Source organism: Fundulus heteroclitus, chromosome 19, assembly GCF_011125445.2.
Source record: "Fundulus heteroclitus isolate FHET01 chromosome 19, MU-UCD_Fhet_4.1, whole genome shotgun sequence".
In the NCBI taxonomy this organism is placed as follows: domain Eukaryota; kingdom Metazoa; phylum Chordata; class Actinopteri; order Cyprinodontiformes; family Fundulidae; genus Fundulus; species Fundulus heteroclitus.
Genome location: NC_046379.1, coordinates 2,054,414 through 2,081,175, shown reverse-complemented (window position 1 = coordinate 2,081,175; position 26,762 = coordinate 2,054,414). Strand labels below are relative to the sequence as shown.

The following is a 26,762-nucleotide window of genomic DNA, read 5'->3' as shown; positions in this document are numbered from 1 at the left end:
TTGTCCTTCGGTAAACGACAGAAACGTACATCCGACGATTTGGAATGCCTCTGTGTGCAACCGGCAGCACAACAAGTCGTAGGCATTGTTTAGATTCCAAAAATAAACTAAAAGTACGCTCTAATTCACCCGTTTGGTCACGCTGGTAAGCGAGAACAGTTCTGTTTATGCCGACCACCGTGACCAGGATGTAGCTCGGATGTAGCTCGTGACGTCACGCGTGAAGTGCACCTATCACTGTGCAGCTAGGGCTATGACTCCAGGAGCCCCAAAGCCATTCATTTTGGCGATGCTGATTGCCAAATATTTATAAATCTTCCCTAGCAACAGTATACGATTGGTTATTTCGCTACACTTGTAGGGCTCCTTGAGTCACAGCCCCACAAGCGTAGAAGAAGAGAAATGATGCGTTCTGTTGGTGGAAATGCACTGATAAATGATGGAGTCAATTAGTAGAAGTGTTTTAATAATTCTTATTACATGTAGCCACGTACTATTAAGTAAAAACTGACATTAATAATAGTTTTAAAATCTCTATGGGCCAGCCGCCACTGTAACTATAGCATAAATAACATGCAAAGAAGTTAACCAAAGCGCCCGTGTCACTCCAAATAACTAAAATCCAGAGAAATCTTCATCCTCAGTGTCACTTTTAAATAAGCTGCGTCACTTCCGCTTCTGCGTCGCTTACGTCTGATTCAACACAGGCCTAGAGCGCCCTCCTGTGGTCTGGTGTGAAAATAACAGGTGTAATGATATACCGGTAAAAATGTATATCGGCCAAACTATGAAAAAAAAAAACTGTGACTTAAAGTCCGGAAAATACGGTATATATATAAAAAAAAACTTGATTCTGAAGGTGTTGTGGCTTTTATTTTCAATTAAATGTAGCGTAAACCCTGAGAAATGTCACGATGACGTAACTCATCTGGACAGAAGCAGCTTGTATCTCTTTAGCGAAGTAAATGTGATGTCAAAGCGGTACGCAGGTGATGTGTAAACCCTGAGGTTTCCTCCTTTAGGAGCGGTTCACCCAGGACATCCAGCCCCACTACATCTACTCTCCCAGAGAGATGACCCGCTGGGTGAGGGGCATCTTTGAGGCGCTGCGTCCGCTGGAGACTCTGCCCGTGGAAGGCCTGATCCGTATCTGGGCTCACGAGGCGCTCCGCCTCTTCCAGGACAGGTGAGACACACAGGTGGACTTGTTGTGCTGCAGAGCCTGGTGATGGACTGCTGGGGGGAGACGGCCTGATTCTGGGTTTGTTCTTAGGCTTGTGGGCGACGACGAGAGGAGGTGGACGGACGAGAACATCGACATGGTGGCGCTCAAACACTTCCCCAACATCGACAAGGAGAAGGCTGTAAACCGGCCGATCCTCTACAGCAACTGGCTCTCCAAGGTAAACCTGCCGTTATTTTGATGCCTCCGTTTGACCCGTCTTAGTTTTGCAGATTATAATTTCTCTGTTTGTGTTTGCAGGACTACATCCCCGTGGAGCAGGAGGAGCTGAGAGACTACGTGAAAGCCCGTCTGAAGGTCTTCTACGAGGAGGAGCTGGACGTCCCGCTGGTTCTCTTCAACGAGGTCCTGGACCACGTCCTGAGAATCGACCGGTGAGCCGTGCTCTCCTTCCCATTTAACTCATTACAACCGGACTTAAACTCGCTGCTGGACTAGTTTTGTTGTGATGAACCGACCCAAAGCCGAGCGTAATTACATGGAGAAAAGAAAACGCTTTATTGGTTAAAATATTTGGAAACCCTTTATAATAATCATGCAGAGTTACTTAAAATTTCAATAAAATAGAGTGAAGTTTGTGACAAAATAAGTTGGACGGATATGAAAACTTCCTGTTTTACATAAAAACATTTGGGATGGGAGTTTCAGCTGTTTCAGATTAAAAACATCAACCTTGTTTTTCTTCAGTATCTTCCGTCAGCCTCAGGGCCATCTCCTCCTGATCGGAGTCAGCGGCGCAGGAAAGACCACGCTCTCTCGCTTTGTTGCCTGGATGAACGGCCTGAGCGTCTACCAGATTAAGGTCGGTGCCGTTGGCGGACGAAGTCACCGGATGTTTTACTCAGGGTTCCCGCGGATAGTTAAAAAGTCTTAAAAGGCATTCAATTCTGTAATATAAAGGCCTTAATTGGCATTAAAATGTCTTAAATCAGTCTTTCTTAGGTCTTAAAATTGTTACCAGGTCATAATTAGGATTTTATTTTTGTAATCCTTACCAAACAGTAAAATAATTGACACAATTAGATATTTTTTTAATTTACCAAACGGCTCAATGTAACCATTATTGGTTCCGTCCCGATAGCAGAACCAATAAAAACTGTTGCGGCCGGACCATAGCTGCGAAGAAGAGTTGGCACTGGTTATGTTGTGGGTTTTTAAAACTGATTTATAGTTTATTTTACTAGGGAACAAAACAAAGTTTGTGAATTCAGTTCAGTAGTTGTTAAAAATATGTGTAATTTGTGTTTTTATTTATTTATTTATTTATTTTTTAGCTTTCTTCCTATATGGAATGTTTTTCAAAATTTTAAACATGTCTACTGGGCCAGAAAGTCACCGGATGTTTTAATCAAGGTTCCCGCGGATCCTTAAAAAGTCTTAAAAGGCATTGAATTCTGTGATATAAAAGGTATATTTTATATTACAGAAGCCTTAATAGGGCCTTAATTGGCATTAAATATCTTAAATCAGTCTTAAGTCTTAAAATTGTTACCAGGTCATAATTAGGATTTTATTTTTGTAATCCTTACCAAACAGTAAAATAATTGACACAATTATATATATTTTTAATTTACTGAACGGCTCAATGTAACCGTTATTGGTTCCGTCCCGATAGCGGAACCAATAAAACTGTTGCGGCCGGACCATAGCTGTGAAAAAGAGTTGGCACTGGTTATGTTGTGGTTTTTAAAACTGATTTTATAGTTTATTTTACTAGGGAACAAAACAACGTTTGTGAATTCAGTTCAGTAGTTGTTAAAAATATATCTGTAATTTGTGTGTTTTTTAGCTTTCTTCCTATATGGAATGTTTTTCAAAATTGTAAACATGTCTACTGGGCCAGAAAGTAATGGTTTATGTTAAAATAAACATTTGGGTGAAGTTGTCGCAACCAGGTTTATCTTGTTTATCGTGAAGTTGGTCTTAACTTTTTATTTCAAGTGGCATTAAAAGTCTTAAAAAGTCTTGAATTTAACTTATGCTGTAGGAACCCAGTTTTAATGCAGCGGTTATTTTGCGTTTGGGGGTCATCAGGTCCACAGGAAGTACACCGGGGAGGACTTCGACGAAGACCTTCGCACGGTGCTGCGGCGCTCCGGGTGCAAGAACGAGAAGATCGCCTTCATCATGGACGAGTCCAACGTGCTGGACTCTGGTTTCCTGGAGAGGATGAACACGCTGCTGGCCAACGGAGAGGTGACGTCACGCTGCTTTCTGTTTTTATTATTCTTAAATGAATCAAAGCTTTGCTGGTGTTTTTCATGAAGCATCTCTGGGTCTCGCCGCAGGTTCCCGGTTTGTTTGAGGGAGACGAATACGCCACCCTGATGACTCAGTGCAAGGAAGGCGCCCAGAAAGAGGGGCTGATGCTGGACACCCACGAGGAGCTTTACAAGTGGTTCACCAGCCAGGTCATCAGGAACCTCCACGTCGTCTTCACCATGAACCCCTCATCAGAGGGCCTGAAGGACCGGGCCGCCACCTCCCCCGCCCTCTTCAACAGGTACAGCCGCGCTTCACCGACACCCGGTAGACACAAAGCGGCGTGAAGCGGCGTAAACGTGAGCGACTCTGGGTTTTAGGTGCGTGCTGAACTGGTTTGGGGACTGGTCGACGGAGGCGCTCTACCAGGTGGGCAAGGAGTTCACCAGCAAGATGGACCTGGAGAAGCCCAACTACAAGGTCCCAGACTACATGCCCATCGTCTACGACAAACTGCCGCAGCCGCCGTCTCACCGCGAGGCCATCGTCAACGGCTGCGTGTTCGTCCACCAGACCCTCCACCAGGTCAGGGTCCGCTTCCTGCCAGGTTAGGTTTGGTCGTTCCTGAAGTAACGCCCGTCTCCAAACCCTCCAGGCTAACAATCGCCTGGCCAAGCGCGGCGGTCACACCATGGCCATCACCCCCCGCCACTACCTGGACTTCATCAACCAGTATGCCAACCTGTTCAACGAGAAGCGCAGCGAGCTGGAGGAGCAGCAGATGCATCTCAACGTCGGCCTCCGCAAGATCAAGGAGACGGTGGACCAGGTAGGGCCGCGTTTCCTCGCCTTAAAATCCTCAGAGACGGCAGGTTTTCTGCCGCTTGTTGCTCAGATGGTCTCTGTGTGTCTCCCCTTCAAGGTGGAGGAGCTTCGCCGTGATCTGAGAATCAAGAGCCAGGAGTTGGAGGCAAAGAACGCGGCTGCCAACGACAAGCTGAAGAAGATGGTCAAAGACCAGCAGGAAGCTGAGAAGAAGAAGGTAGACGGGAAGAAATGCCGTCACTGACCAAATCTGTTCCATCAATTAAGTCTGCAAAGACGATGCAGCTACTGTCAGTTTAACTGCCTGCATCTAATTAACTAGAAAACCCTCGCCCAGTGTTGTATAGTAACAAAGTAAAAATACTTCACTACTGTACTTAAGTATATTTTGGAGTACTTTATACTTTTCTCGAGTATAAATTTTTTTCATAACTTTTACTTCACTATATTTCTGAACTTAATTGCATACTTTTACTCCAATACATTTTTAGTTACTCGTTACAAAAAGAGAAAAGTGTTTTGACCCCACCTACTAATTAACTACGACAAAGTCAGGACTTGCCTGGTCTTGTTCGTCACCACCAACAGGATATGAAGCTGGTTCAGTAGTAAGGCAGGTTAAATTAACCTTGTGGTATAGCTAAAGCATCTAATAGCAGAAAGTCCTAATTTTCTTAACTAAATGACACCTGCAGGTGTATCTATTAGCAGGTTTACCACTTCCTGTAGTTTTACTAAACCTGATTTATCACTTAACCATGTTCTTAGTAAACACCCCCTGGTCTAATTTTTGCCTGCACTTGGTTGTGTACATTTTTAAAGTGTATAGCACTGACCTTACTTGAAGAAGGAAAACTGAAAGCTCACAAAAAGGTTGTATTTTCTGTCTAAACTTGGTCTAAATGTCTCCTGCACTTCGTTGTTTATATTATTTCAAGTGATTTTGACTTTCCAAGTATACCAAAATCAAAAAAATTCATTCAGACTGCATTTGCTTTGTTTTACTTTTTACTTATACTTTTCATTACATTACTTGAGTACATCTATTTTTACAGTAATTTTCATACTTAAGTACAAGACATTTCAGGTACTTTAAGCCTTGAACTCAAGTAACATTTCAGTCAGTGACTTGGACTTTTACCAAAGTCATATTTTGGAGAGGTACCTATACTTTTACTTGACTCCGAGATTTCAGTACTTTATACAACACTGCCCTCGCCCATCCAAAAACCACTAGATGATGTATAACAGGTGAAGCCGTGCTGACGACACATTTAACTCTAGAGTTTTCACTGTTTCAAGAACAAATGGAGGCAGTTTCCTGCAACTTGAGCTTTCAGTCCGCCTTAAATATGTGCTGGTGAAGATTCTCAGTCATCCAGGTAATTGTCACTCCAAAAAAAGTAAAAAACAAAGCAACTGGACTTGTTTTCCGTAGTTGAAGACGTTTCGCTTCCTCTCCCGGAAGCTTTCTCAATTCAAAAAGTCTGGAGTAATCACTTTTGCCTTTTGGAACGCTCTAAATATGCAACTTAAGAGGCATAAGAACACATCCAACACCAAGTTCTTCTTAAGGTCAAATGAAATGTGGTTTATTGCTAACAATATGTACAAATAACAGTAGAAAGGTAACATTTTCAGGCAAATACATAATGTTTACCTTCACTTAGCCAAAGAAACTGCTGCTCTTTTTGCTCCTAAAAGGTTTTAAAATCTACTTTTCCACAACAAAATGATGCATGTCCTCTAAGAGAGGATTTTGAATATTTTCGTCGTGTCACAATAATTTCCCGCCACCTGTTATTGCTGTATAAAGACCGTGTACGGCGCTCTCAGGTGTGTTTTTATGCTGCTCTGACTCCAGGTGATGAGCCAGGAGATCCAGGAAGCCGTGTACAAGCAGCAGGAAGTGATTAAGGACAAGCAGCTGAGCGTCAAACAGGACCTGGACCAGGTGGAGCCGGCTGTCATCGAGGCCCAGAATGGTAACGTCGTCTTTTTTTTAAATCTCTGGACTGTTTCCAGGCAGCGGGGCAGCAGTGCTAACATGGCTTCCTGCTAACAACTACATTCGTCTGTCCTCCTTCGTTTCCCTTTTCCTCCTCTTTGCCCTCCTGAACGGCAGCGGTCAAGTCTATAAAGAAGCAGCACCTGGTGGAGGTGCGCTCCATGGCCAACCCGCCCGCCGCCGTCAAACTGGCGCTGGAGTCCATCTGCCTGCTGCTAGGGGAGAGCACCACGGACTGGAAGCAGATCCGTTCCATCATCATGAGGGAGAACTTCATCCCCACCATCGTCAACTTCGAGGCTGAAGAAATCAGGTTCGTCTCCTCGACCATATAATTAGGTTATATGGTCAACTTTTGCAACTTTTTCCTTCTAATTAAATGTCTGAAATGCCAAAAACTAGTTGGTCTAAACGGACTACCTCAGAAGTTTACTTCCACTCTACAGATCCAGCTCAATATATGAAAATATCATCAGGAAGTTGATTTATGTCATTAATCCGGTTCTAGAACTGATATCCAGTTCCCACAAAGTTATAATTCTAGCCTTTATTTCAGTTAAATCTGATGGTTCCTGTTTACAGCTTAAAAAAAACCCCAAAAAATAGTTTCTCAGACCAATAAACAATCATTTTCAATACAGAGATGTTATTGTGGCCTAATTAATCAGAGAAGACTGCTAAAGGCCTCCATCAGAGCATCCTGGGTTCTGTTAGCGCCTCAGCAGAACCACAGGCGGATCCTCCATGCGACGCTGCACCGCTGCAGTAATTGATGCAAAAAGCAGCTCAGACTGAGAGCAGGAAGTTCACGCTCAGTAGGCCCTGATTTCTGCATTAACACCATTTTTATTGGTCTGGTGTAATGTTTTAATTCCCTGAGAAGATTTTTAGGTTTTTAATGACTAACCCAGAATCATCATAAACAGAACTAACTTATTGCAATAATTACTCAGCGGCGTCTCTGGCATCATAAGTTAAGTGAGGCACAAAAACTCAACACCTGTTAGCAGCAACTAGTTTTTTGTGACGCGCAAATTAACAGATGAGTTGGTGTAAATCAACCATTATATATAAGCCAAATGTAATTCCATTTTTATATATAAAATTAGAAATGAAGGCTCACTAATAATGTTAGTTTATTGAACCGAAAATATTCACATGAATCCTTCACTGAGCTAACAAGAACAGCCAATATCAGAATGTCTCACACTGTCCAGCAGAAGGTAAATGTAATGTGAGCATTTCCAGTGTTCTGATTGGACGATCCGTGTTTGAGGCAGCCCCACGTCTCTCTACTGAGAGCGTACTGAGCACGCTCACTGCGACTTCAGATGTTCATTATTTTAACAAACGTTGGTGGACCGGCCCCGACATCAAGGAGCCTCAGGAGGATTTAACTGCTGAGTTTGTCAGTTTTCTGGCAGATTTAGATATATAGACATAAATATTTATAACAGAACTTTATTGGTTAGGGAATCTGACAATATTTCTCTATAAACAACAATCCTGTCCACTCATTATTGTGAACATAGAGCTGCAGAGACGCCACAGGTAACGAAGCTATAATATGTCAATCTGAGAAGTTAAATTACTGAGAGAAGGAATTTTTAATGATTTTTATTAGGCACAGTCTTTTGTGTTTAATCAACTTCCAGTTTGTATATTTAACCGCTGTAGAAACATCTGATGGGAACTTAAAATAAACCTTGGTTCACGTTATAAAACGGGGCAAAAGTTCTGCAATTTAGAAATGAAAAATCCGCAGGAACCCTGAAAATGTGTATTTTATGCAGACGTTATTTAATTTGCATTGATTCATGAACTGACTGCAGGTAGAGTCGTTGGTGGAGGTTCTGATTTTAAAATTGTGACGTTATAATCCCAACAATCCCCTGTAATGCCACATTAAATGCCCCATCTCTGACCTTTGGGACGTGTTTGGCTTCACTCAGTGACTCCATCCGCGAGAAGATGAAGAAGAACTACATGTCCAACCCGAGCTACAACTACGACCAGGTCAACAGGGCTTCGCTGGCCTGCGGGCCCATGGTGAAATGGGCCATCGCTCAGGTCTGGAGTCTGAAGCCGACCCTGAACTCATCCGCCGGTCCCATGAAAAATACGGCCGACTAACGAACGAGCTTCCCTCCTACAGCTCAATTATGCCGACATGCTGAAACGAGTGGAGCCTCTGCGCAACGAGCTGCAGAAGCTGGAAGACGACGCCAAGGACAACAAGACCAAAGCGGAGGAGGTGGAGCAGATGATCCGGGACCTGGAGGCCAGCATCGCCCGCTACAAGGAGGAGTACGCCGTGCTCATCTCAGAGGCCCAGGCCATCAAGGCCGACCTGGCAGCCGTGGAGGCGAAGGTACGCCCACACTCCGAGGTTCTGGGCTTCTGGAATGCCTCCTGGCTAACGTCGCTCCTGTCCTGCAGGTGAACCGCAGCACGGCGCTGCTGAAGAGTCTGTCGGCTGAGCGGGACCGCTGGGAGAAGACCAGCGAGACCTTCAAGAACCAGATGTCCACCATCGCAGGAGACTGCCTGCTGTCCGCCGCCTTCATCACCTACGCCGGCTACTTTGAGCAGCAGATGAGGCAGAACCTGTTCACCACCTGGTCTCACCACCTGCAGCAGGCCAACATCCAGGTGAACCAGAAACAGGCGTAGGCCTTCACATAAACGCACCTCACTGCAAAAAAGAAACTAAAATTCAGTCAAATTTTCTTGAACTGAGTGCATTTGTCATTTATTTGAGCACGTAAATAAGATGATTTCCCAATGCAATGAGATTTTTGCACTTAAAATAGGAACAAGTCATCTCTCTAGCATGCAGTATATATAATTATCTTATTTTAGGGGTAAAAATACTTATTCCATTGGCAGATAATCTTATTTACCTGCTTAAATCAAGGACAAATGCACAAATTTCAAGAAAATTTGACTTATTTTTAGTTCCCTCTTTGCAGTGCCTTCATAGCGCATTCAGTGAGGATTCACCCGGGTCCTCTGATAGGCGGGAAGGTGTTTGGTTCTGTCTGGTGAACCGTTTCTGTTTGTATCATCATAGTAAAAGGTTTCTGACAGATTAGATCTCCTGGTATGACTATAGCGAGGAGAAACGGCCCGCAGCACCACAGATCCTCCGCCATACTCAGCGGTGGGCTTCAGGCGCCATGCAGACGGCGACAGATGCTCGTTAGTCAGACTTGGTGACCAGACGTTGCTGCTGTTCTCCAGCAGAGAGCTCTGCCCTTCTTTTTACTTTTTATTTCCCCTCGTCTCATATTTACGCTTCAGGGAAACAGGAAGACATCAGCTAAAAGTCTCCAGTAGTATTTATGTTAAAGGGATTGTTTTAGAGGTTTATTAATTGTCTTTTAAGCTGTTTCTGTGACGCGTTTGTCACTACCCGATCCGTACCATCAGCTCATTTGGGCAAACAGGATAACTTCCGGGTCGCCAAAAAAATAATGTAATTACGGTACTGAAAATACTTATTTCTATACTTAAATCATTAAAAAATGCTAAACTACATCGGAAATAAAATATTGAAGACTTTTCTGAAAGAAATTGATACGTTTTACATTCTCTCCATTATATTGCTTGACGTCATCATCGGATTATGCTCCAGCATCCTCCAGTCCGGGAAGTTATCATTGCGTAACGTTTATCTGTTTTGTCTGAATGCACTCTGTTAGTTTTATTGCTTCTTCAAACAGGACTGGAAAAAATATTTAATCCTTAATTATACGGTGAATTTCGTTATACAAATCTTGTTCTAAACATTTATTTTATTAGAAAGTTAAAATTATCGATTGAGAAAATTAGCGCCCTCTGGTGTACACATCATAAACTAGAGAAGACCTCGTGATTATAGTGGCCGCATTGTTTTTTTTTTTACAAAAACAAACTGGATATAAAACAAAGAACACACACAAAGCGAAGGCATACCTTATTAAAATACATTTATTAAGCACAAAATACATCAAATAAATGATAAAAAAACTTAAAAAAAATCAAATACGTTTCTGTACTCCTATATGTGTTTATAGCTGGGGGGGTTTATGTACTTTAAGAAATGATTTATATATTTTTATTTCCCCAACCACAACTGGAAAACATTTTTGCTATTTAAAAACAAACAAAAAACAATGTATTTTTTTAGGGCTGGGCAAGTTAACGCATTAATTTCGCGTTAATTTTGCGTTAATTCATTAGACTATTAACGGCGATATTTATTTTATCGCGCATTAACGCATGTTGCTCACATGCTTTCAGTCAGTGTCAGTCAGCAGGCGCGCTGACTGCAGCGCGCTGTCACGGCAGCACTCTCCCGCTCCCCCTCCCCTCTCGTACATGGTTCAGCGGCGCCAGCCAATCAGCACGCAGGCACAGCCTGGCCCGCCCACTCAGCTCTCACACAAACTTAATACACAAACAGCTGAGAGAGACCGCAGCAGCGAAAAAACATGAACGGGGAAGTAGCACCGTTTGGCTTTATTTTAATACTGTAAATGAAATCAAGCTGTATGTTTTGTAAAAAGCCGGTTCATTTTAGTGGAAACACAACAAATTTATCTAAGCACGTGAAAAAACATGAAAACGTCGAGCCCCAGAAACGGAGAGAGGAGACGAAACTTCTCTCACTGCCCTGACAGACCCACAGACGTCTCTGACTGAGGCGTTTCAGTCCTCCAGGGAACATCCAGGTAGATCAGTGGATGGATGGATGGATGGATGGATGTTACTGGAGCCCACACATAACATGTAATTAAGACCTTGAAAGAACCCAGTACATATATTAAAAAGTGTTATTTAAGATAAGATAACATTAGCTAATCCTTTTTTTATCCCACGACGGGGAAATTTATAGGATTAAAGCAACAGGCAGGTGCACACAACAGACAAAATTACATAAGGATTGAAATATATAAGAGGTGGATTAGCGAAAAAACACTGAACATTATTATTATTATTATTATTATTATTATTATTATTATTATTATTTAATTGTAATAATAAAATAAAAACCACAAAACCCAAAAGGTCAACAGTTTCATGATACATCAAGCTTAGGGACTGGCTAATATACAGCAGGTCAAAAAAGGCCATATTTTGGCTGCAGTGCTTGCTGTTCTCTTATGAAGAAAAGATCAAGTAGTGCACTAAATTCAATAGATGGGTTGAAAATATCCAGTATAAAATAAGTGCTACAAATGTTACAACACTTTTGTTCATATGGCAGCAGAACATTAAAATAAAAGTGCTCTTTACACTACTTTTGAATTCATTCTTGGAGTTTGTAAATACAATGCGATTAATCGCGATTAATCGCGATTAATCAGGGCGATTAATCGCGATTAAATATTTTAATCGTTGCCCAGCCCTAATTTTATGTATTTCTGTTGTTTATTTTTTAGAATATGCATTATTGCCGCTAATACAAATATATACAAAAAGAAACCCCTGCCTCTAAAAAATACAAAAGAATAAAAAAGTAAGAAAAACCAAATATTTCCCACCGGAAGTTATTCTGTTCGCGCACGCGCAAATGAGCTGATGGTACGGATCGGGTAGTGACAGCGCTCTCCTGCAGGTCCCGATAAATCTGGATATATTCTGTATGTTCTATGTAAACCTGGTAAAACCATGTAAAACTCTGACGGCTTTAATTTCCCCCCCAGTTCCGCACAGACATCGCGAGAACGGAGTACCTGTCCAACGCAGACGAGAGGCTTCGCTGGCAGGCCAACTCGCTGCCTGCAGACGACCTCTGCACGGAAAACGCCATCATGCTGAAACGCTTCAACAGGTCTGCAAAACGTCCTCCAAACGACCTCTAAACGTCCTCCAAACGCCGGAGTTTAACCCTGACTCTGCTTTAGGTACCCTCTGATCATCGACCCGTCTGGCCAAGCCACGGAGTTCATAATGAACGAATACAAGGAGCGCAAGATCACCAGGACCAGCTTCCTGGACGACGCCTTCAGGAAGAACCTTGAGAGCGCTCTGCGCTTTGGAAACCCGCTGCTGGTCCAGGTAGGAGCGGCGCCGGTCCTCCTTGTTCCGGACCGCCTGTGTGACTGAACCCTCTGCCGGTAAATTAATTAACCCGTTTGTTCCAGGACGTGGAAAGCTACGACCCCATCCTGAACCCGGTGCTGAACAGAGAGGTGCGGCGCACCGGAGGACGCGTCCTCATCACCCTGGGAGACCAGGACATCGATCTGTCTCCATCGTTTGTGATCTTCCTGTCCACACGGGACCCAACGGTGAGCAGGAGACGGTTAAAATCTGAGCGGCTCGCGTGAGAAGTTCTGATTAACGAGGTCTCCCGTCTTCGTGCAGGTGGAGTTCCCGCCGGACTTGTGCTCTCGCGTCACGTTCGTGAACTTCACGGTGACCCGCAGCAGCCTTCAGAGTCAGTGTCTGAACGAGGTGCTGAAGGCCGAGCGGCCGGACGTGGACGAGAAGCGCTCCGACCTCCTGAAGCTGCAGGGTAAGGTGGACGAGGCCGGGGGGCGGCGCCACGGAGACCCGGTTAGACGGTTCTGGTTCAGTTTAAAGCAGGAATCTGGTTCTAAAACAGTCCGCCAGGCTTGGAACGTCTGACTACGAGCTGCAGAGATCCACAGCTCAGGTTGGAGAATCTGAGAGGACAACTTTCAGTCAGAAACTCCACAGATCTGCTGTTCATGGAGGAAGAAAGCAGCGGGTGGAAGTAAAGCCTATCAGAATCAGTCAGAATCAGACATACTTTAATAATCCCAGAGGGAAATGGTTGAAGCCTAAGAGGCGTGGAGGCGACAGGCGAGCATGAGGAAGAAGGTTCTCTGATCAGGTGAGACACGGTGGTGGCAGCATCATGCTGTGGCCAGGAGGAAGACCTGAGACTGGGCTGGAGGTTCAGCTTCCAGCAGGAGAACCTCCCTGAACATGCAGCCAAATATTATGGGATGCTTTAGATCATAGATGTCAAACTCGAGGCCCCTCAAGGCAATTTCTCCGGCCCTAAAGAGCCAAAAAAGGCATTTCATGTCATGATGTAGAGGAATATATCCCTTCTAAGTTTATAAAGTGGCTAAAACTCCCTCCTGTAGTGAATGTTAAAAAAATTAACTGTAGTAACGGCATCCTGCCACTAGATGACAGTTTTCCTACAACACATTAAAACAACCCAGAAATGTCCAAAGAGAGAAGAAGTGATTCAGAATGATGAGTTTAAAGTTTAATATCACCCCAATATCAACCTTTTTTTGCAGATTAACTGTATAAACTGGGCCTAAGGTGCTACTTTTATGTTACTGTGCATTTTTTATACTTCTACATGAACTGAAATTAAATTATAAATCAAAAGTATCATCTATACATGTCCAACCAGCCCTTTTTAAATGACTTCATGATGCCAAAGTGGCCCTGTATAGAAATAAGTTTGACTCCCCTGCCTTAGAACAACGCAGGTTCATGGGTTAGAATGGCCTAGTCAAAGTAAGGACCTTAAATCCAACTGCTACTGTTCAGAAGCTCTTCATCCCACCTGGTTAAGCCGGTCTGAGCGGTGCTTCTCAGCCAGGAAGGGTTTGACTCCCAGGCTGCTGAAGCTGAAGGGTTATGAACATTTTTAGAGGCGCCGCATCCATCCAGTAACTCCTCCTCCCCCCCCCGTTGCTTTCAGGCGAGTTCCAGCTGCGCCTCCGTCAGCTGGAGAAATCCCTCCTGCAGGCGCTGAACGAGGTGAAGGGTCGCATCCTGGACGACGACACCATCATCACCACCCTGGAGAACCTGAAGAAGGAGGCGGCCGAGGTGACCCGCAAGGTGGAGGAGACGGACATCGTGATGGCCGAGGTGGAGGCGGTGTCCCAGCAGTATCTGTCGCTGTCCTCCGCCTGCAGCAGCATCTACTTCACCATGGAGGCTCTCAACCAGGTCTCCTCTCCTCCTTAGCAGCCTGATAGTAGAGAGGAGGAACGAACACAGCTCACGGTTCTCATCTCTGCGTCTCCCTCCAGATGCACTTCCTCTACCAGTACTCGCTGCACTTCTTCCTGGACACGTACCACACCGTGCTCTACGAGAACGCCAACCTGAAGGGCATCAGCGACCACTCGCAGAGGCTGGCGCTCATCACCAAGGATCTGTTCCAGGTCTGAATGACCAGCCCTCCTACCCGTTTCCCCCCCGCCTTACGCCGCCTTACCCCGCCTAACGCCGTCTGGCTTTGTGTCCAATCAGGTGCTGTTCAACAGAGTGGCCAGAGGAATGCTGCACCACGACCACATCACCTTCGCCATGCTGCTGGCTAAGATCAGCCTGAAGGGCATAACCAGGTAAGGCGGGCTCTAATCGTCAGAGTCTCTCCCTGAGGAGCAGCGTGTGAGTCCTGCTTTTGTCTCCTTGGCCAGCGAGCCGTCATACGACGCGGAGTTTCAGCACTTCCTGCGCGGTAAGGAGATCGTGATGACGGGCACGGTGCTGCCCAAAGTCAAGGGTCTGACCACAGAGCAGTGCGAGGCCATGGTGCGGCTCAGCCACCTGCCGGCCTTCAAGGACCTGGTGGCCAAAGTGGAGGCTGACGAGGTGAGCGCTGAGCCTCCTGATTGGTTAGAGATGTTTTTCAGCTTCCTCAGGTTAAAACGAGGCGATACGAACGTTTTAATGGGATTAAAGGGATTAAACCGACACAGGACGGGTCCAGGAGAACGTCTGTTAGTTATTGAACTTATTGTGCTTTTTTTGTGGTTGTCTGGTTGTTGGTGAGCTGTGCTTAATTTTTAGATGAAGAATAATAATAATGATGATGATGATGATGATGATGATGATGATAATAGATAAATTTGTCTGATTTGACCCGTCACACATGTGTTCTGCAAAAAGGGAACTAAAAGTAAAATTTTCTTGAAATTTAATAATAAATAATAATATATTTTATTTAAAAGGCGCCTTTCTAGACACTCAAGGTCACCGTACAGAAGGGTAAAAAACAGAATGTCAGAAACAAAAATCAAAACAAAAAACATTTAAAAAATACCGAGGCTGGGACAGGGAAATTGATAATTAAAGAAAATAGGCAGTCTTAAACAGTATGAGCATTTTTACCCCCAAAATAAGATAATTACGCATCCGGCACTTGAAATAAGACGATGGAGATGAATTGTTATTATTTTAAGTGCAAACATCTTATTCCATTGGCAAATTATCTTATTTAGCTGCTCAAATTTCAAGAACATTTTACTTTTAGTTCCCTTGTTGCAGTGTGTTGTACGGGACAGACGACGACGGTAAAATAACAAAAAGCCTCGTTGTGTCCAGCTCCTAAAAGCGTTGAATAAAAAGAAGCAAATGTTAAAAAACTTTAGTTTAATTGTGAAAACAGTTTTCTAAATGTCTTATAAGTGACTCTAGGGAAGCGTCTGCAGCTCCTTTCTGTCCCCCAAATGATTTATTTGGTTGTTAGACCAATGAGAGGCTGCAAGGTCCTGGGTTTGAATCCCGCAGACTGCCGCTGCTCCCTGAGGCATTGGTCAGACGCAGAGGACACGTTCATTGTTGAAAAGATATTTATAATATTTAGTTTCCTTTAGGAGACGTCTGCAATGACTTCAGGATCGTTCTCAGTCTTTTGGTCGTTCCTTTTCCTCGTCCTGCAGACTAGGGCTGAACGATTTAGTAAAATAATCTAATTGCAATTTTTTTTATCTTTAATTTTGCGATTTAATGGGATTTTTTTTCAGTTTAATTTATCATGTCTTTTAAACATATACAAACAACAACAGAATAGCTTTTAATTGAGTTGGACATCAATCCTTGTTGAACATAAAGTGCAACAAACCAACCAGTCTATGTATTAAACTGATTGACCAGAACTTTATGCTGTGGTCAGATTCCTGAAAGTTTCTGGTAAAAAGTATAGATTATATAAACTCTAAAACAAGTAATAAAATTAGATTATCTCACTGCTGCAGCTCTCTTTCCTTCCATGTGGATCAAACCCACTTTAAACATAATTACTGACACTAAAGGACGTTTCTGATCCACTAATTGTTACATAGCCAAAAACTGCTGACCTCTGCGATTTGGAAATTGCGTTTTTTTAAATTGCGATTATATTGAGAATGTGATTAATTGTGCAGAGAAACTAAAGCCGGACATTCTTCCCTTTGCAGCAATTCTTCATGTGGATCCAGAGCAACACTCCTGAGCTGGCCGTGCCCTACCTGTGGTCTGAGGAGAAGCAGTCAAGTCAGTAGAGCGCCCTGCTAGCTAGCTAGCTAGCGGTGAACGTAGGAAACATGTCTGACCTGTCGCTCTCTTTCCAGCGTCCATCGGCCAGGCGGTGCACATGCTGCTGCTGATCCACACCTTCCGCCCCGACCGCCTGCTGGCCATGTCCCACATCTTTGTCTCCAAGGTGCTGGGAGAGACCTTCATGAGCATCATCGAGCAGCCTCTGGACCTGGCCAACGTGGTGGACAGCGAGGTGCGTGCTCCTCCTCCTCCTCCTCCTCCTCCTCCTCCTGTGCATGCACCAGGTGTTCACGCTGACCGCTGCCGTGTCTGCAGGTGAAGCCCAGCACGCCCGTTCTCATGTGCTCCGTCCCGGGCTACGACGCCAGCGGCCTCGTCCGGGACCTGGCCGCCGAGCAGAACAAGCAGATCACCTCCGTGTCCATCGGTAACGCCCTCGTCCCTTCAGGCGCCTGAACGCAGCGCCGGTCTCAGGTAACTTTAACGTTTGCGTGCGTCTCGTCTCCGCAGGTTCAGCCGAAGGCTTCAACAAGGCCGACAGAGACATCAACACCGCCGTCAAGTCCGGCAGGTGAGCGGCGTTAGCGAGGATGAGGTGGATGTGGGCGTGGCCGTGTGGGCGTGGCCGTGTGGGCGTGGCCGTGTTTAAGTGTGGTGTCGCCTGCAGGTGGGTGATGCTGGAGAACGTCCACCTGGCCCCCGGCTGGCTGATGCAGCTGGAGAAGAAGCTGCACTCCATGCAGCCCCACTCCAGCTTCAGGCTCTTCCTCACCATGGAGATCAACCCCAAGGTGATGATGATGATGATAATGATGACGACGACGATGATGATGATGATGATGATAGTAATAATAATAATTATGATGTAATAATAATAATAATAATTATGATGTAATAATAATAATAATAATAATTATGATAGTAATAATAATAATTATGATAGTAATAATAATAATAATGATGATAGTGGTGATAATTATGATGATGATGATGATGATGATGATGGTAATAATAATGATGATGATAGTAATAATAATAATTATGATAGTGGTGATAATTATGATGATGATGATGATGATGATGGTAATAATTATGATTATGATGATTATAATGGTAATAGGAATGATGGTGATGTTGGTGGTAGTAATAATAATAATATAATTAATAGTGGTGGTGGTAATGATAATAGTAATGATTATAATAGTAGTGATGATGATGATGATGATAATGATGATAATAATAATGACAATAGCAATAATAATAATAATAATAATAATGATAATAATGATGATAATAATAATGACAATAGCAATAATAATAATAATAATAATGATAATAATAATAATAATGACAATAATAAAGATTATTGTAATAATAATAATAATAATAATAATAATAATAATATAATAAAGATTATTGTAATTATAATAATAGTTTTAATAATAGTAGTAATGACAATGATGATCATAGTTGTAATGATTATGATAATGTTGATGGTGATAATAATAAATCATTAAACAGAAGTTCAGGTTTTCCCTCCATCACAAATAGGGTAACTCCCCACAGTTTTAAACCCCAACTTTTATAAAGAAATGTACATAGTTATAAAGAAACTGCATATTATATTAAATATTGAGTTAAATCTTTCACTTGCATACATTCATGCTGTTAGCTGCTACTTTGTATAAATGTTTTGTGACTTCAGTGCCAACATAATTCACAAACTGCTCCAAGACGTTTGAATTTAGAAATTTTGTGTTTTGCTGTAATTTATCAGAAATATTGGTGAGTTAATAAAAGACCAAATCTAAAAAGATAATCTCTTTAACATAAATTGATTTATTTTTACATCATTAGTTTTATGTGAGAGCAGTAAAAATGTAGAAGTGAAAGAAACATAAGTAACTTTGACTACTTTTAATCCTTTATGTTCCACAGAAATCTGATGTGGACTTGTTGTTGATTTTTATATTAAGTTAATTTCACTTTTACACAATATATTATGAATAACCTCAGCGTTTTTAAGAAAAGTATGTACAATTTCAACAATACTTTTACTCAGTTAAACATTTACTTGTGCATTATGCATAAGAACTGATCACAGTGATTGTATAATGTTGAAAAACATTTATTCACATTTTTTGGAACTTAAAAACACTGTCCTGCATAACAAAATACATCAAACAGATAAAAATTAAGAAATGATTTGAATTTTCCACACCTGAAGCTTAATCTGCTAATTAAAACACAGCGCCCCTCGTGGACAATATAGGAACTGCATATTTTCAATTAAACGAAGTACATTTTTTTTTCAATAATTGTTTTATCATTCTCCTCCTTTTATCTTGTCCACTTGTGAAAGACAAATCTGATGAACTCTTTGTGGCATCTTATTGCCACATTGCCAGACAGGACACTGTAAAAAAAAAAAAAAAATTTTTTTTTTTTTTTTTTTTTTTTTATAATGATAATACATTTAGCCACAGGGCCGGACTAAATTGTTCGGCGGGCCAGATCCGGCCCGCGGGCCGTATGTTTGACACCCCTATTATACAGTATTAAAAGCTGTTCCTCCGTGTTCTTGACCTGTAGCTACGGTTCTCTGCTGCTCTGTGGTGTTTATATGCTCAGCAGCCTTCATTAGATCAGGGAATCAGCAGCTTTGATGCGATTCTAGACGTTCTCAGAGTAACTGACACGCCTTCCTGTCTCCCAGGTGCCGGTCAACCTGCTCCGTGCCGGCCGTATCTTCGTGTTCGAGCCGCCGCCCGGCGTCAAAGCCAACATGCTCCGCACCTTCAGCAGCATCCCGGTGGCGCGCATGTGCAAGGTGATGAAGGCGTGAGCCCGTAAGGCCGCAGCAATCTCCCAGAATCCCCCGCCGCCGTCGTCTAAAGCGCCGTTTCCTCCGCAGGCCCCCAACGAGCGGGCGCGTCTCTACTTCCTCCTGGCCTGGTTCCACGCCGTCATCCAGGAGCGGCTGCGCTACGCGCCGCTCGGCTGGTCCAAGAAGTACGAGTTCGGCGAGTCGGACCTGCGCTCTGCTTGTGACACCATCGACACCTGGCTGGACGACACGGCCAAGGTAGGCGGCGCCGCGTCTCCGTCCTCAGCCTAAACGCTGAGGAGCGCTCAGGAATCGGTTCTGTTGGATCTCTGTGTGCAGGGACGTCAGAACATCGCTCCGGATAAGATCCCCTGGGCGGCGCTGAAGACCCTCATGGCCCAGTCCATCTACGGCGGCCGCATCGACAACGAGTTCGACCAGCGGCTGCTCATCACCTTCCTGGACCGCATCTTCACCAAGGCGAGCTTCGACAGCGAGTTCAAGCTGGCGCTGAAGGTCGACGGCCAGAAGGACATCAAAATGCCCGACGGCATCAGGTGGGGGTGGGGGGAGGTTTAACCTCAGCAGCGTGTGATCCGTGCCGCCGCCATGACCACGTTTAACTCCTGGCTTGTTTCAGGCGTGAAGAGTTCATGCACTGGGTGGAGCTGCTGCCCGACACCCAGACTCCAGCCTGGCTGGGTCTGCCCAGTAACGCCGAGAAGGTCCTGCTCACCACCCAGGGTAGGCGTCCGCCGCCCCGCGCCGCAGACCCGATTTATCACGCCGCCGCCGCCATGCTGCTGCGACCAGCCGCTCCTCAATTAACCGTTTCTACTCTTAATTAGGGCGGCCGCTGACTTTAACCTCCGTCACCGATGATCGTTTTGATGTTGATGTTCCTCAGCAAACCGTTTTACCCACTGAGCTATATAATACACTGGAGTGCTGATTTTGCCGAAAAACTGAAGTCACTGGCCGCCATCTTGCTACTCCCTACTCTCACAGAATCCCACAGGATTTGCTTGCAATAATAACAAGCAGTTTTCTGGCTGAGTGAAAACGTTTCACAGGTAATTCTACAGTCAGTGGATGTACTAACACTATCAACTACTAGGAAATTAGGTGCTGAAATATTTTACATGTTATTCATAATAAATATATATATATGTATATATAAGTATGTGTATATGTATATATGTGTATATATATGTATACACATATGTAAATATATGTTTTTGTATATTGTTATTTATATATTTATAAATGTTAAACATATTTATTTAAATGAATAAAATGCAAAATATTTCAGCACATGACTTTCTCAGTACTTGATATTTTTAGAACATAACATAAAACTATATGGCATTTGACATTTTAAAAGTTTTAAGCCCCCCCTGAACATGAGAAAATCCTCGTTATTCGATGCTGTAGCGCACATATTCCCTAGTTACTGGGGGGAAATAGGGAGTACCAATATGGCGGCTGGTGGCTTCAAAGCGACTCGTTCAAACAGACGGTGATTAGCACTCCAGTGTATTATATAGCTCAGTGGTTTTACCTCATTTAGAAACAATTAATTTGCTTCATACCACAGAATGCGCCTGAATCTGAGCGCCGTCGGCTCATCGGTGGACGCCGGGGCTCGTCTCCTCAGACCGCCGTCCATCGAGCCCGCCTTGCCGTGTCGCCCTTTAACCTGAAGCGATACTAAAAACCAAACATTTTCACAACGCCTCGTCCACCATGTTGGGTTTTTACGCGGTCGCCCGGTTCTGGTCTCTTTGCACATGGACACACAAAGGCGTCCCATCACAAACAGAAACAGATGTAAGCGTTGGTTAAAAAGCTGAAGATGATAGTTTAACTGCCAGGTCCTCAGCTCCTCTACATCATCTAAACGTCTAATCAGGGTTGGTGGTAAGATGGCAGGGACTGCGTTGCACAGCAGCAAACGCAGTCAGATGTGGTTTTCTCTGCTAACTTGTCGTCTTTGTCTCAGTCAGCTATGATGGAGCTGCAGCTGTGAACCATGTAGCCTCCAGCGTAGCTTCCAGCGTAGCTTCCAGCGTAGCTTCCAGCGTAGCCTCCAGTGCAGCCTCTAGCGTAGCCTCTAGCGTAGCCTCTAGCGTAGCCTCTAGCGTAGCCTTTAGCGTAGCCTCTAGCGTAGCCTCTAGCGTAGCCTTTAGCGTAGCCTCTAGCGTAGCCTCCAGTGTAGCCTCTAGCGTAGCCTCTAGCGTAGCCTCTAGCGTAGCCTCCAGCGTAGCCTCCAGCGCAGCCTCCAGCGCAGCCTCCAGGGTAGCCTCCAGGGTAGCCTCCAGGGTAGCCTCCAGTGCAGCCTCTAGCGTAGCCTCCAGCGCAGCCTCCAGGGTAGCCTCCAGGGTAGCCTCTAGTGCAGCCTCTAGCGTAGCCTCCAGGGTAGCCTCTAGCGTAGCCTCCAGCGCAGCCTCCAGCGCAGCCTCCAGGGTAGCCTCCAGCGCAGCCTCTAGCGTAGCCTCTAGCGTAGCCTCCAGCGCAGCCTCCAGCGCAGCCTCCAGGGTAGCCTCTAGTGCAGCCTCTAGCGCAGCCTCCAGGGTAGCCTCTAGCGTAGCCTCCAGCGCAGCCTCTAGCGTAGCTTCTAGCGTAGCCTCTAGCGTAGCCTCTAGCGTAGCCTCTAGCGTAGCCTCCAGCGCAGCCTCCAGGGTAGCCTCCAGGGTAGCCTCTAGTGCAGCCTCCAGGGTAGCCTCTAGCGCAGCCTCCAGGGTAGCCTCTAGCGTAGCCTCCAGCGCAGCCTCTAGCGTAGCCTCCAGCGCAGCCTCTAGCGTAGCTTCTAGCGTAGCCTCCAGGGTAGCCTCTAGCGTAGCCTCCAGCGCAGCCTCTAGCGTAGCCTCCAGCGCAGCCTCTAGCGTAGCTTCTAGCGTAGCCTCCAGGGTAGCCTCTAGCGCAGCCTCTAGCGTAGCCTCTAGCGTAGCCTCCAGGGTAGCCTCCAGGGTAGCCTCTAGCGCAGCCTCCAGGGTAGCCTCTAGCGCAGCCTCCAGGGTAGCCTCTAGCGCAGCCTCCAGGGTAGCCTCCAGGGTAGCCTCTAGCGCAGCCTCTAGCGTAGCTTCTAGCGTAGCCTCCAGGGTAGCCTCCAGGGTAGCCTCTAGCGCAGCCTCTAGCGTAGCCTAGCTCTTTCCTCAGCGAGCCACCGATCGGCTCCTCACCCTCCAGCAGCTGTATTTCAGACATCCTGTTGCTTTGCAAACATCGCCCCCCCCAGACCCCAACCTCACCCCACCCTGAGCCTCTGTTTCCCCAGACAGGCTCCCAGACCCCCCCTCCCCCTCGCCTGTACCTACCCGGTCCCCCCTCCGACTGTTGCATGCATTTATGTCTCCTGTGGTGTTGAATGCCGTCTTTGACTGTTGCCTCCTTATCGTTCATCAACACGACTCCTCTTTCAATTAACCTCCCTTAAGGGGACGCCGTCTTGGTTTTCTGTTCCAAAGTATAATTTCTTGTCCCCACCCTCACGCCCGCTGTGGTCCTGTCCTCCACCTCCCTCCCTCTGCTGGGCTGCACAGGCACTGACATGATGGGTAAGATGCTGAAAATGCAGATGTTGGAGGATGAGGACGACCTCGCCTACGAGACGGAGAAGAAGGAGCGCACCTCGTCCACGTCGGACACCCAGCCGGCCTGGATGAGGACCCTCCACACCACGGCGTGCAACTGGCTGCAGCTCATGCCGCAGATGGTCAACCCGCTGAAGCGCACCGTGGAGAACATCAAGGTAGGCGTCCGACCGTAACCTTCACCGCGCTCCGCTACGTCTGACCTGCAGATTTTATCGTGTCTCAGTGGGAGTTTGTGGCAAAGCGTCTCTCGTTTAACCTTTTCTCCGTCTGACGGTCAAACCAGGACCCGCTGTTCCGCTTCTTCGAGCGCGAGGTGAAGATGGGCGGCAAGATGCTGCAGGAGGTGCGTCAGGATCTGACCGACGTGGTGCAGGTGTGCGAGGGCAAGAAGAAGCAGACCAACGACCTGCGCACGCTCATCAGCGACCTCGTTAAAGGTCTTTGCCCGGGATTCATTGGGCTGAGGCAGGATCCGGTGAAGCAGAACCTTCGTCACTCTGTGAATCTCTTCTGCCTGCAGGAATCCTCCCCCGCAGCTGGTGCCGCTACACGGTGCCCGCCTCCATGACCGTCATCCAGTGGGTGTCGGACTTCAGCGAGCGGATCAAGCAGCTGCAGCAGATCTCCCAGGCGGCGGCCGGCGGCGGCGCCAAGGAGCTCAAGGTAGCGTCGGCGCGCAGGGAGGAGCGTTCTCTGGTGGGGGAACGGCTGCTGACGGTTCTGTTCCCGTTCCTCTAGAACATCCACGTGTGCCTGGGCAGCCTGTTCGTGCCCGAGGCGTACATCACCGCCACGCGGCAGTACGTGGCGCAGGCCAACAGCTGGTCCCTGGAGGAGCTCTTCCTGGAGGTCAACGTGACGACGGCTCAGGGAGCGGCGCTGGACGCCTGCAGCTTCGGCATCAAAGGTCTGACGCCGTTTGCTTTAGACCAGAGACGGTGCATTTCTGCCTTCTGCCAGGTTCCAGACAGAAAAATGACTCCGGCTGTCTGCTTTGATTAGTTTTCCTGGCTGGAGAAACCGAGTGAAGAAAAACACCAAAGTTTTATTTTACTTTCTCAGAGTTTCTCTTCTGTCCTGAAAAGTCATAGAAAAGCTCAAATTTAATCATCTAAACTTCAGTGAATCTGGTGATTCGTTTTAGGGCAGACGGCAACATTTATGACCGATTTTTAACCTGCTGACCCAAAACCGAACTTTACAGTTAGAGAACAAGAATCCGCTGTTTTTAATTTTATACCAAAATAGTTCAATAGTTTAAAAATAGTAAATTCTTTATCAGAACATGCATATTCATATTTATTTATGGTTTGTTGAAAGAAAAGGATAAATCTGATTCCTTATGATAGCCTCCCTCTAGAAACTGATAGAAGAAAAGTATAATTTAGCCTTTTTATTAGCTTTGTGTTACAGTCCAGATCCTGTCTCTTAGACATTAAGAGGTCCTGGGCCGCGTGTGGCTCCAGAACCGCAGGTTGGCCACCGCTGATTCAGGAAGTTTATTTTCTGCTATAAGGTCTCAGTAGAGCGGCTAAAATCAGTTTTAATTCTTGCTGCAGAAAAGCTTAAATTTCCATGAAAACTGGTCTGAAAAGATCTGAAAGGTTGAACCTCCTGAAACTTTCAGGAACCATAAAGTGTAAATCAAGTGTAAAAGACATATTTTCATTTTCTACTTTTAAGTTTCTGACAGAAATACATTTGGTCAAAAGTGTGTCGTTGGGGAGGGGGGGTGTGCTTTTTGAGCCTTTAAACCAGGTTTTAAATCGGGCCTGTGGTTCTGAACGATGGAAGCTGGTTTGGATAACAAAGCTCTGTAGGAAAATCATATTTTTACAGAATAAAGAGATAAAAATAAAACTGTTTAACAAATAGATTGTGAAATCAGAATCTGAGGCTTTTAAACAGAACTCGTTTAACTTGGTCCAGATCCCAAAAAAGGTGAAAATAACTGAATCAGAACCGACTCGTTTGGTCTGAGCAGCATGCAGTCAACCAAACATTTATAATAAATGACCAACATCAATGATCTGCTGCGAGATGTCATTAAAACCAGACTTGGTTCTGGTAAAGTAACTTGTTTAAAGTGAAGGATGTTGACCGGTTCTGGTGGTTCTGTCCAGGTCTGAAGCTGCAGGGAGCCACCTGTGCCAACAACAAGCTGTCCCTGTCCACCTCCATCTCCACCGAGCTGCCGCTCACTCAGCTCCGCTGGGTCAAGCAGATCAGCGCCGAGAAGAGACACATGGTAGGATCGGGCCGCCGCGGGTCGGGTCGGGTCCGGCTGGTACCGGCCGCTCACACTCAGCTTCCTGTCCTCTCCCTGCAGGTCACCCTGCCCGTGTATCTGAACTTCACCAGAACCGACCTGATCTTCACCGTCGACTTCGACATCGCCACCAAGGAGGACCCGCACAGCTTCTACGAGCGAGGCGTGGCCATCCTGTGCACCGAGTAAACCCCCCCCCCCCCCATCATCACCAGCACTGGTAGAACAGAACCTGAGAGACGTGTGGAGCGACGACGCCTGGAAGGAGAAGAGGAAGTGGTCAGGTGGTTAAAGTGTGAAGAAGATGAAGTTTGGCAAAAGAAGGTTGAAAAGTTTTAAGAGGAAGTTTTTAGATTGAATGAAAGCTGCAGCGTGATTCATGAGCTTCTTTGTAGTCGTGTTTCTGACCGGTCTGATGGAACCTCCATTAAATAAAGCAAAATGCTCAAACTGAAACTCTTCCTGTTTTATTTACAAGTAAACAACTGAAAGCTGCAGATCTTTGGGTTGTTTTCCTCTGGGATTTAAGGACAAGTTCTGGTCTCATCGGACCAGAACCTCGTCTCCTGCTGCTGGTTTTCTTCACGTCGCTCTGAGATAAAGGCCAGACGACCAATGGTCAGGTTCCAAGTGTCATAATTTCATAGTGACACTTGATTAACCATTATTCTTTCATTGTTTTATAACTATTAATATTATTTGTCAGATTTAACTCATAAATAAAAATTAATTTACCAGTAAAATGAGTTCAAGGAGATGACCGTTTATTATGATGGTTTTAGTTTTCTGCTAGGCATTGACAACTATCTTGATATATTTTATTTGTAATTCTTTCTAAAAGCCCAACAAATGTTGTGAAAAGCTTCCCAAATTTTTACAACCTGCCCAAAAGCTATTTTTGTTCCAGCTCATCCTGTTTAAAAGAAGCCTAATTGGTTGGAAACCTGCCTAATTTGGCAACACTGACTACAATATTGCTTTTTGTTTTTAGATTTTGAGATTTCATTGAGAATTTTTCTCAATAAAAGAGCCTCTGTTCAGCCTGAAGCAAATAAAATGTTTTTTGAAAAAGTGTTCCCCCCTGAAGAAATGGAATGCCGTAATTTGTTTCTGCAACTGGGTCTGCTTTTTTTTCTCTTTCTACAGTCACTTAAGAACCAATGAGACTCAGAGCTTGAAAAACTGCACCTATACTCATAAATTTTGGGGTTGCAATGTATATATGTGCTGTATTTCCTATAGGATTCCCCACTTAAGACTATTACTGGGCTAAAAGCCAAGCAGAAAGTCGTTATTCCGTCCGCTCAGAGAACTTGAAACTCAGCCTTCGGCTTGGTAATTACGCACCAGAGCGCCCTGCGCCATAGAGGAGATTTGTCTGGTCAGCGTGGAGACAGATGAGAAACCTGTCGCTGTAAAAGGTGATGATGAAGGTTATAAACTGTAACAGGCTTGAAGTGCATGGAGCTGAAAAGGGAAAACATCAGCAGCTGGATCAGCATAAAGACACAGCGAGAACCTCTGAGTGCTTTAAGTGT

General features: G+C 45.2%; 1 protein-coding gene across 1 annotated transcript in view; it reads left to right on the top strand.

Annotated features, from left to right (window-relative positions):
* Nucleotides 1-25,680, top strand: part of dync1h1 (dynein, cytoplasmic 1, heavy chain 1) — a 64,391-nt gene extending 38,711 nt beyond the window's left edge. Inside the window, exons 42-78 of the mRNA XM_036150480.1 lie at nucleotides 1,023-1,186; nucleotides 1,274-1,403; nucleotides 1,484-1,617; nucleotides 1,931-2,045; nucleotides 3,278-3,439; nucleotides 3,532-3,746; nucleotides 3,826-4,030; nucleotides 4,101-4,274; nucleotides 4,368-4,487; nucleotides 6,135-6,255; nucleotides 6,396-6,591; nucleotides 8,231-8,348; nucleotides 8,434-8,649; nucleotides 8,718-8,930; nucleotides 11,969-12,096; nucleotides 12,170-12,323; nucleotides 12,410-12,556; nucleotides 12,633-12,783; nucleotides 13,960-14,213; nucleotides 14,297-14,431; nucleotides 14,520-14,614; nucleotides 14,690-14,864; nucleotides 16,451-16,526; nucleotides 16,604-16,764; nucleotides 16,848-16,959; nucleotides 17,043-17,103; nucleotides 17,200-17,323; nucleotides 19,249-19,362; nucleotides 19,447-19,617; nucleotides 19,699-19,916; nucleotides 20,000-20,103; nucleotides 22,902-23,110; nucleotides 23,239-23,392; nucleotides 23,476-23,618; nucleotides 23,694-23,862; nucleotides 25,079-25,203; nucleotides 25,285-25,680. Of these exons, the coding sequence (XP_036006373.1) occupies nucleotides 1,023-1,186; nucleotides 1,274-1,403; nucleotides 1,484-1,617; nucleotides 1,931-2,045; nucleotides 3,278-3,439; nucleotides 3,532-3,746; nucleotides 3,826-4,030; nucleotides 4,101-4,274; nucleotides 4,368-4,487; nucleotides 6,135-6,255; nucleotides 6,396-6,591; nucleotides 8,231-8,348; nucleotides 8,434-8,649; nucleotides 8,718-8,930; nucleotides 11,969-12,096; nucleotides 12,170-12,323; nucleotides 12,410-12,556; nucleotides 12,633-12,783; nucleotides 13,960-14,213; nucleotides 14,297-14,431; nucleotides 14,520-14,614; nucleotides 14,690-14,864; nucleotides 16,451-16,526; nucleotides 16,604-16,764; nucleotides 16,848-16,959; nucleotides 17,043-17,103; nucleotides 17,200-17,323; nucleotides 19,249-19,362; nucleotides 19,447-19,617; nucleotides 19,699-19,916; nucleotides 20,000-20,103; nucleotides 22,902-23,110; nucleotides 23,239-23,392; nucleotides 23,476-23,618; nucleotides 23,694-23,862; nucleotides 25,079-25,203; nucleotides 25,285-25,413 (5,592 nt within the window). The 3' untranslated portion in view covers nucleotides 25,414-25,680. The remainder of the gene's footprint in view (nucleotides 1-1,022; nucleotides 1,187-1,273; nucleotides 1,404-1,483; nucleotides 1,618-1,930; nucleotides 2,046-3,277; nucleotides 3,440-3,531; nucleotides 3,747-3,825; nucleotides 4,031-4,100; nucleotides 4,275-4,367; nucleotides 4,488-6,134; nucleotides 6,256-6,395; nucleotides 6,592-8,230; nucleotides 8,349-8,433; nucleotides 8,650-8,717; nucleotides 8,931-11,968; nucleotides 12,097-12,169; nucleotides 12,324-12,409; nucleotides 12,557-12,632; nucleotides 12,784-13,959; nucleotides 14,214-14,296; nucleotides 14,432-14,519; nucleotides 14,615-14,689; nucleotides 14,865-16,450; nucleotides 16,527-16,603; nucleotides 16,765-16,847; nucleotides 16,960-17,042; nucleotides 17,104-17,199; nucleotides 17,324-19,248; nucleotides 19,363-19,446; nucleotides 19,618-19,698; nucleotides 19,917-19,999; nucleotides 20,104-22,901; nucleotides 23,111-23,238; nucleotides 23,393-23,475; nucleotides 23,619-23,693; nucleotides 23,863-25,078; nucleotides 25,204-25,284) is intronic.
* The last annotated feature ends 1,082 nt before the right edge of the window (nucleotides 25,681-26,762 follow it).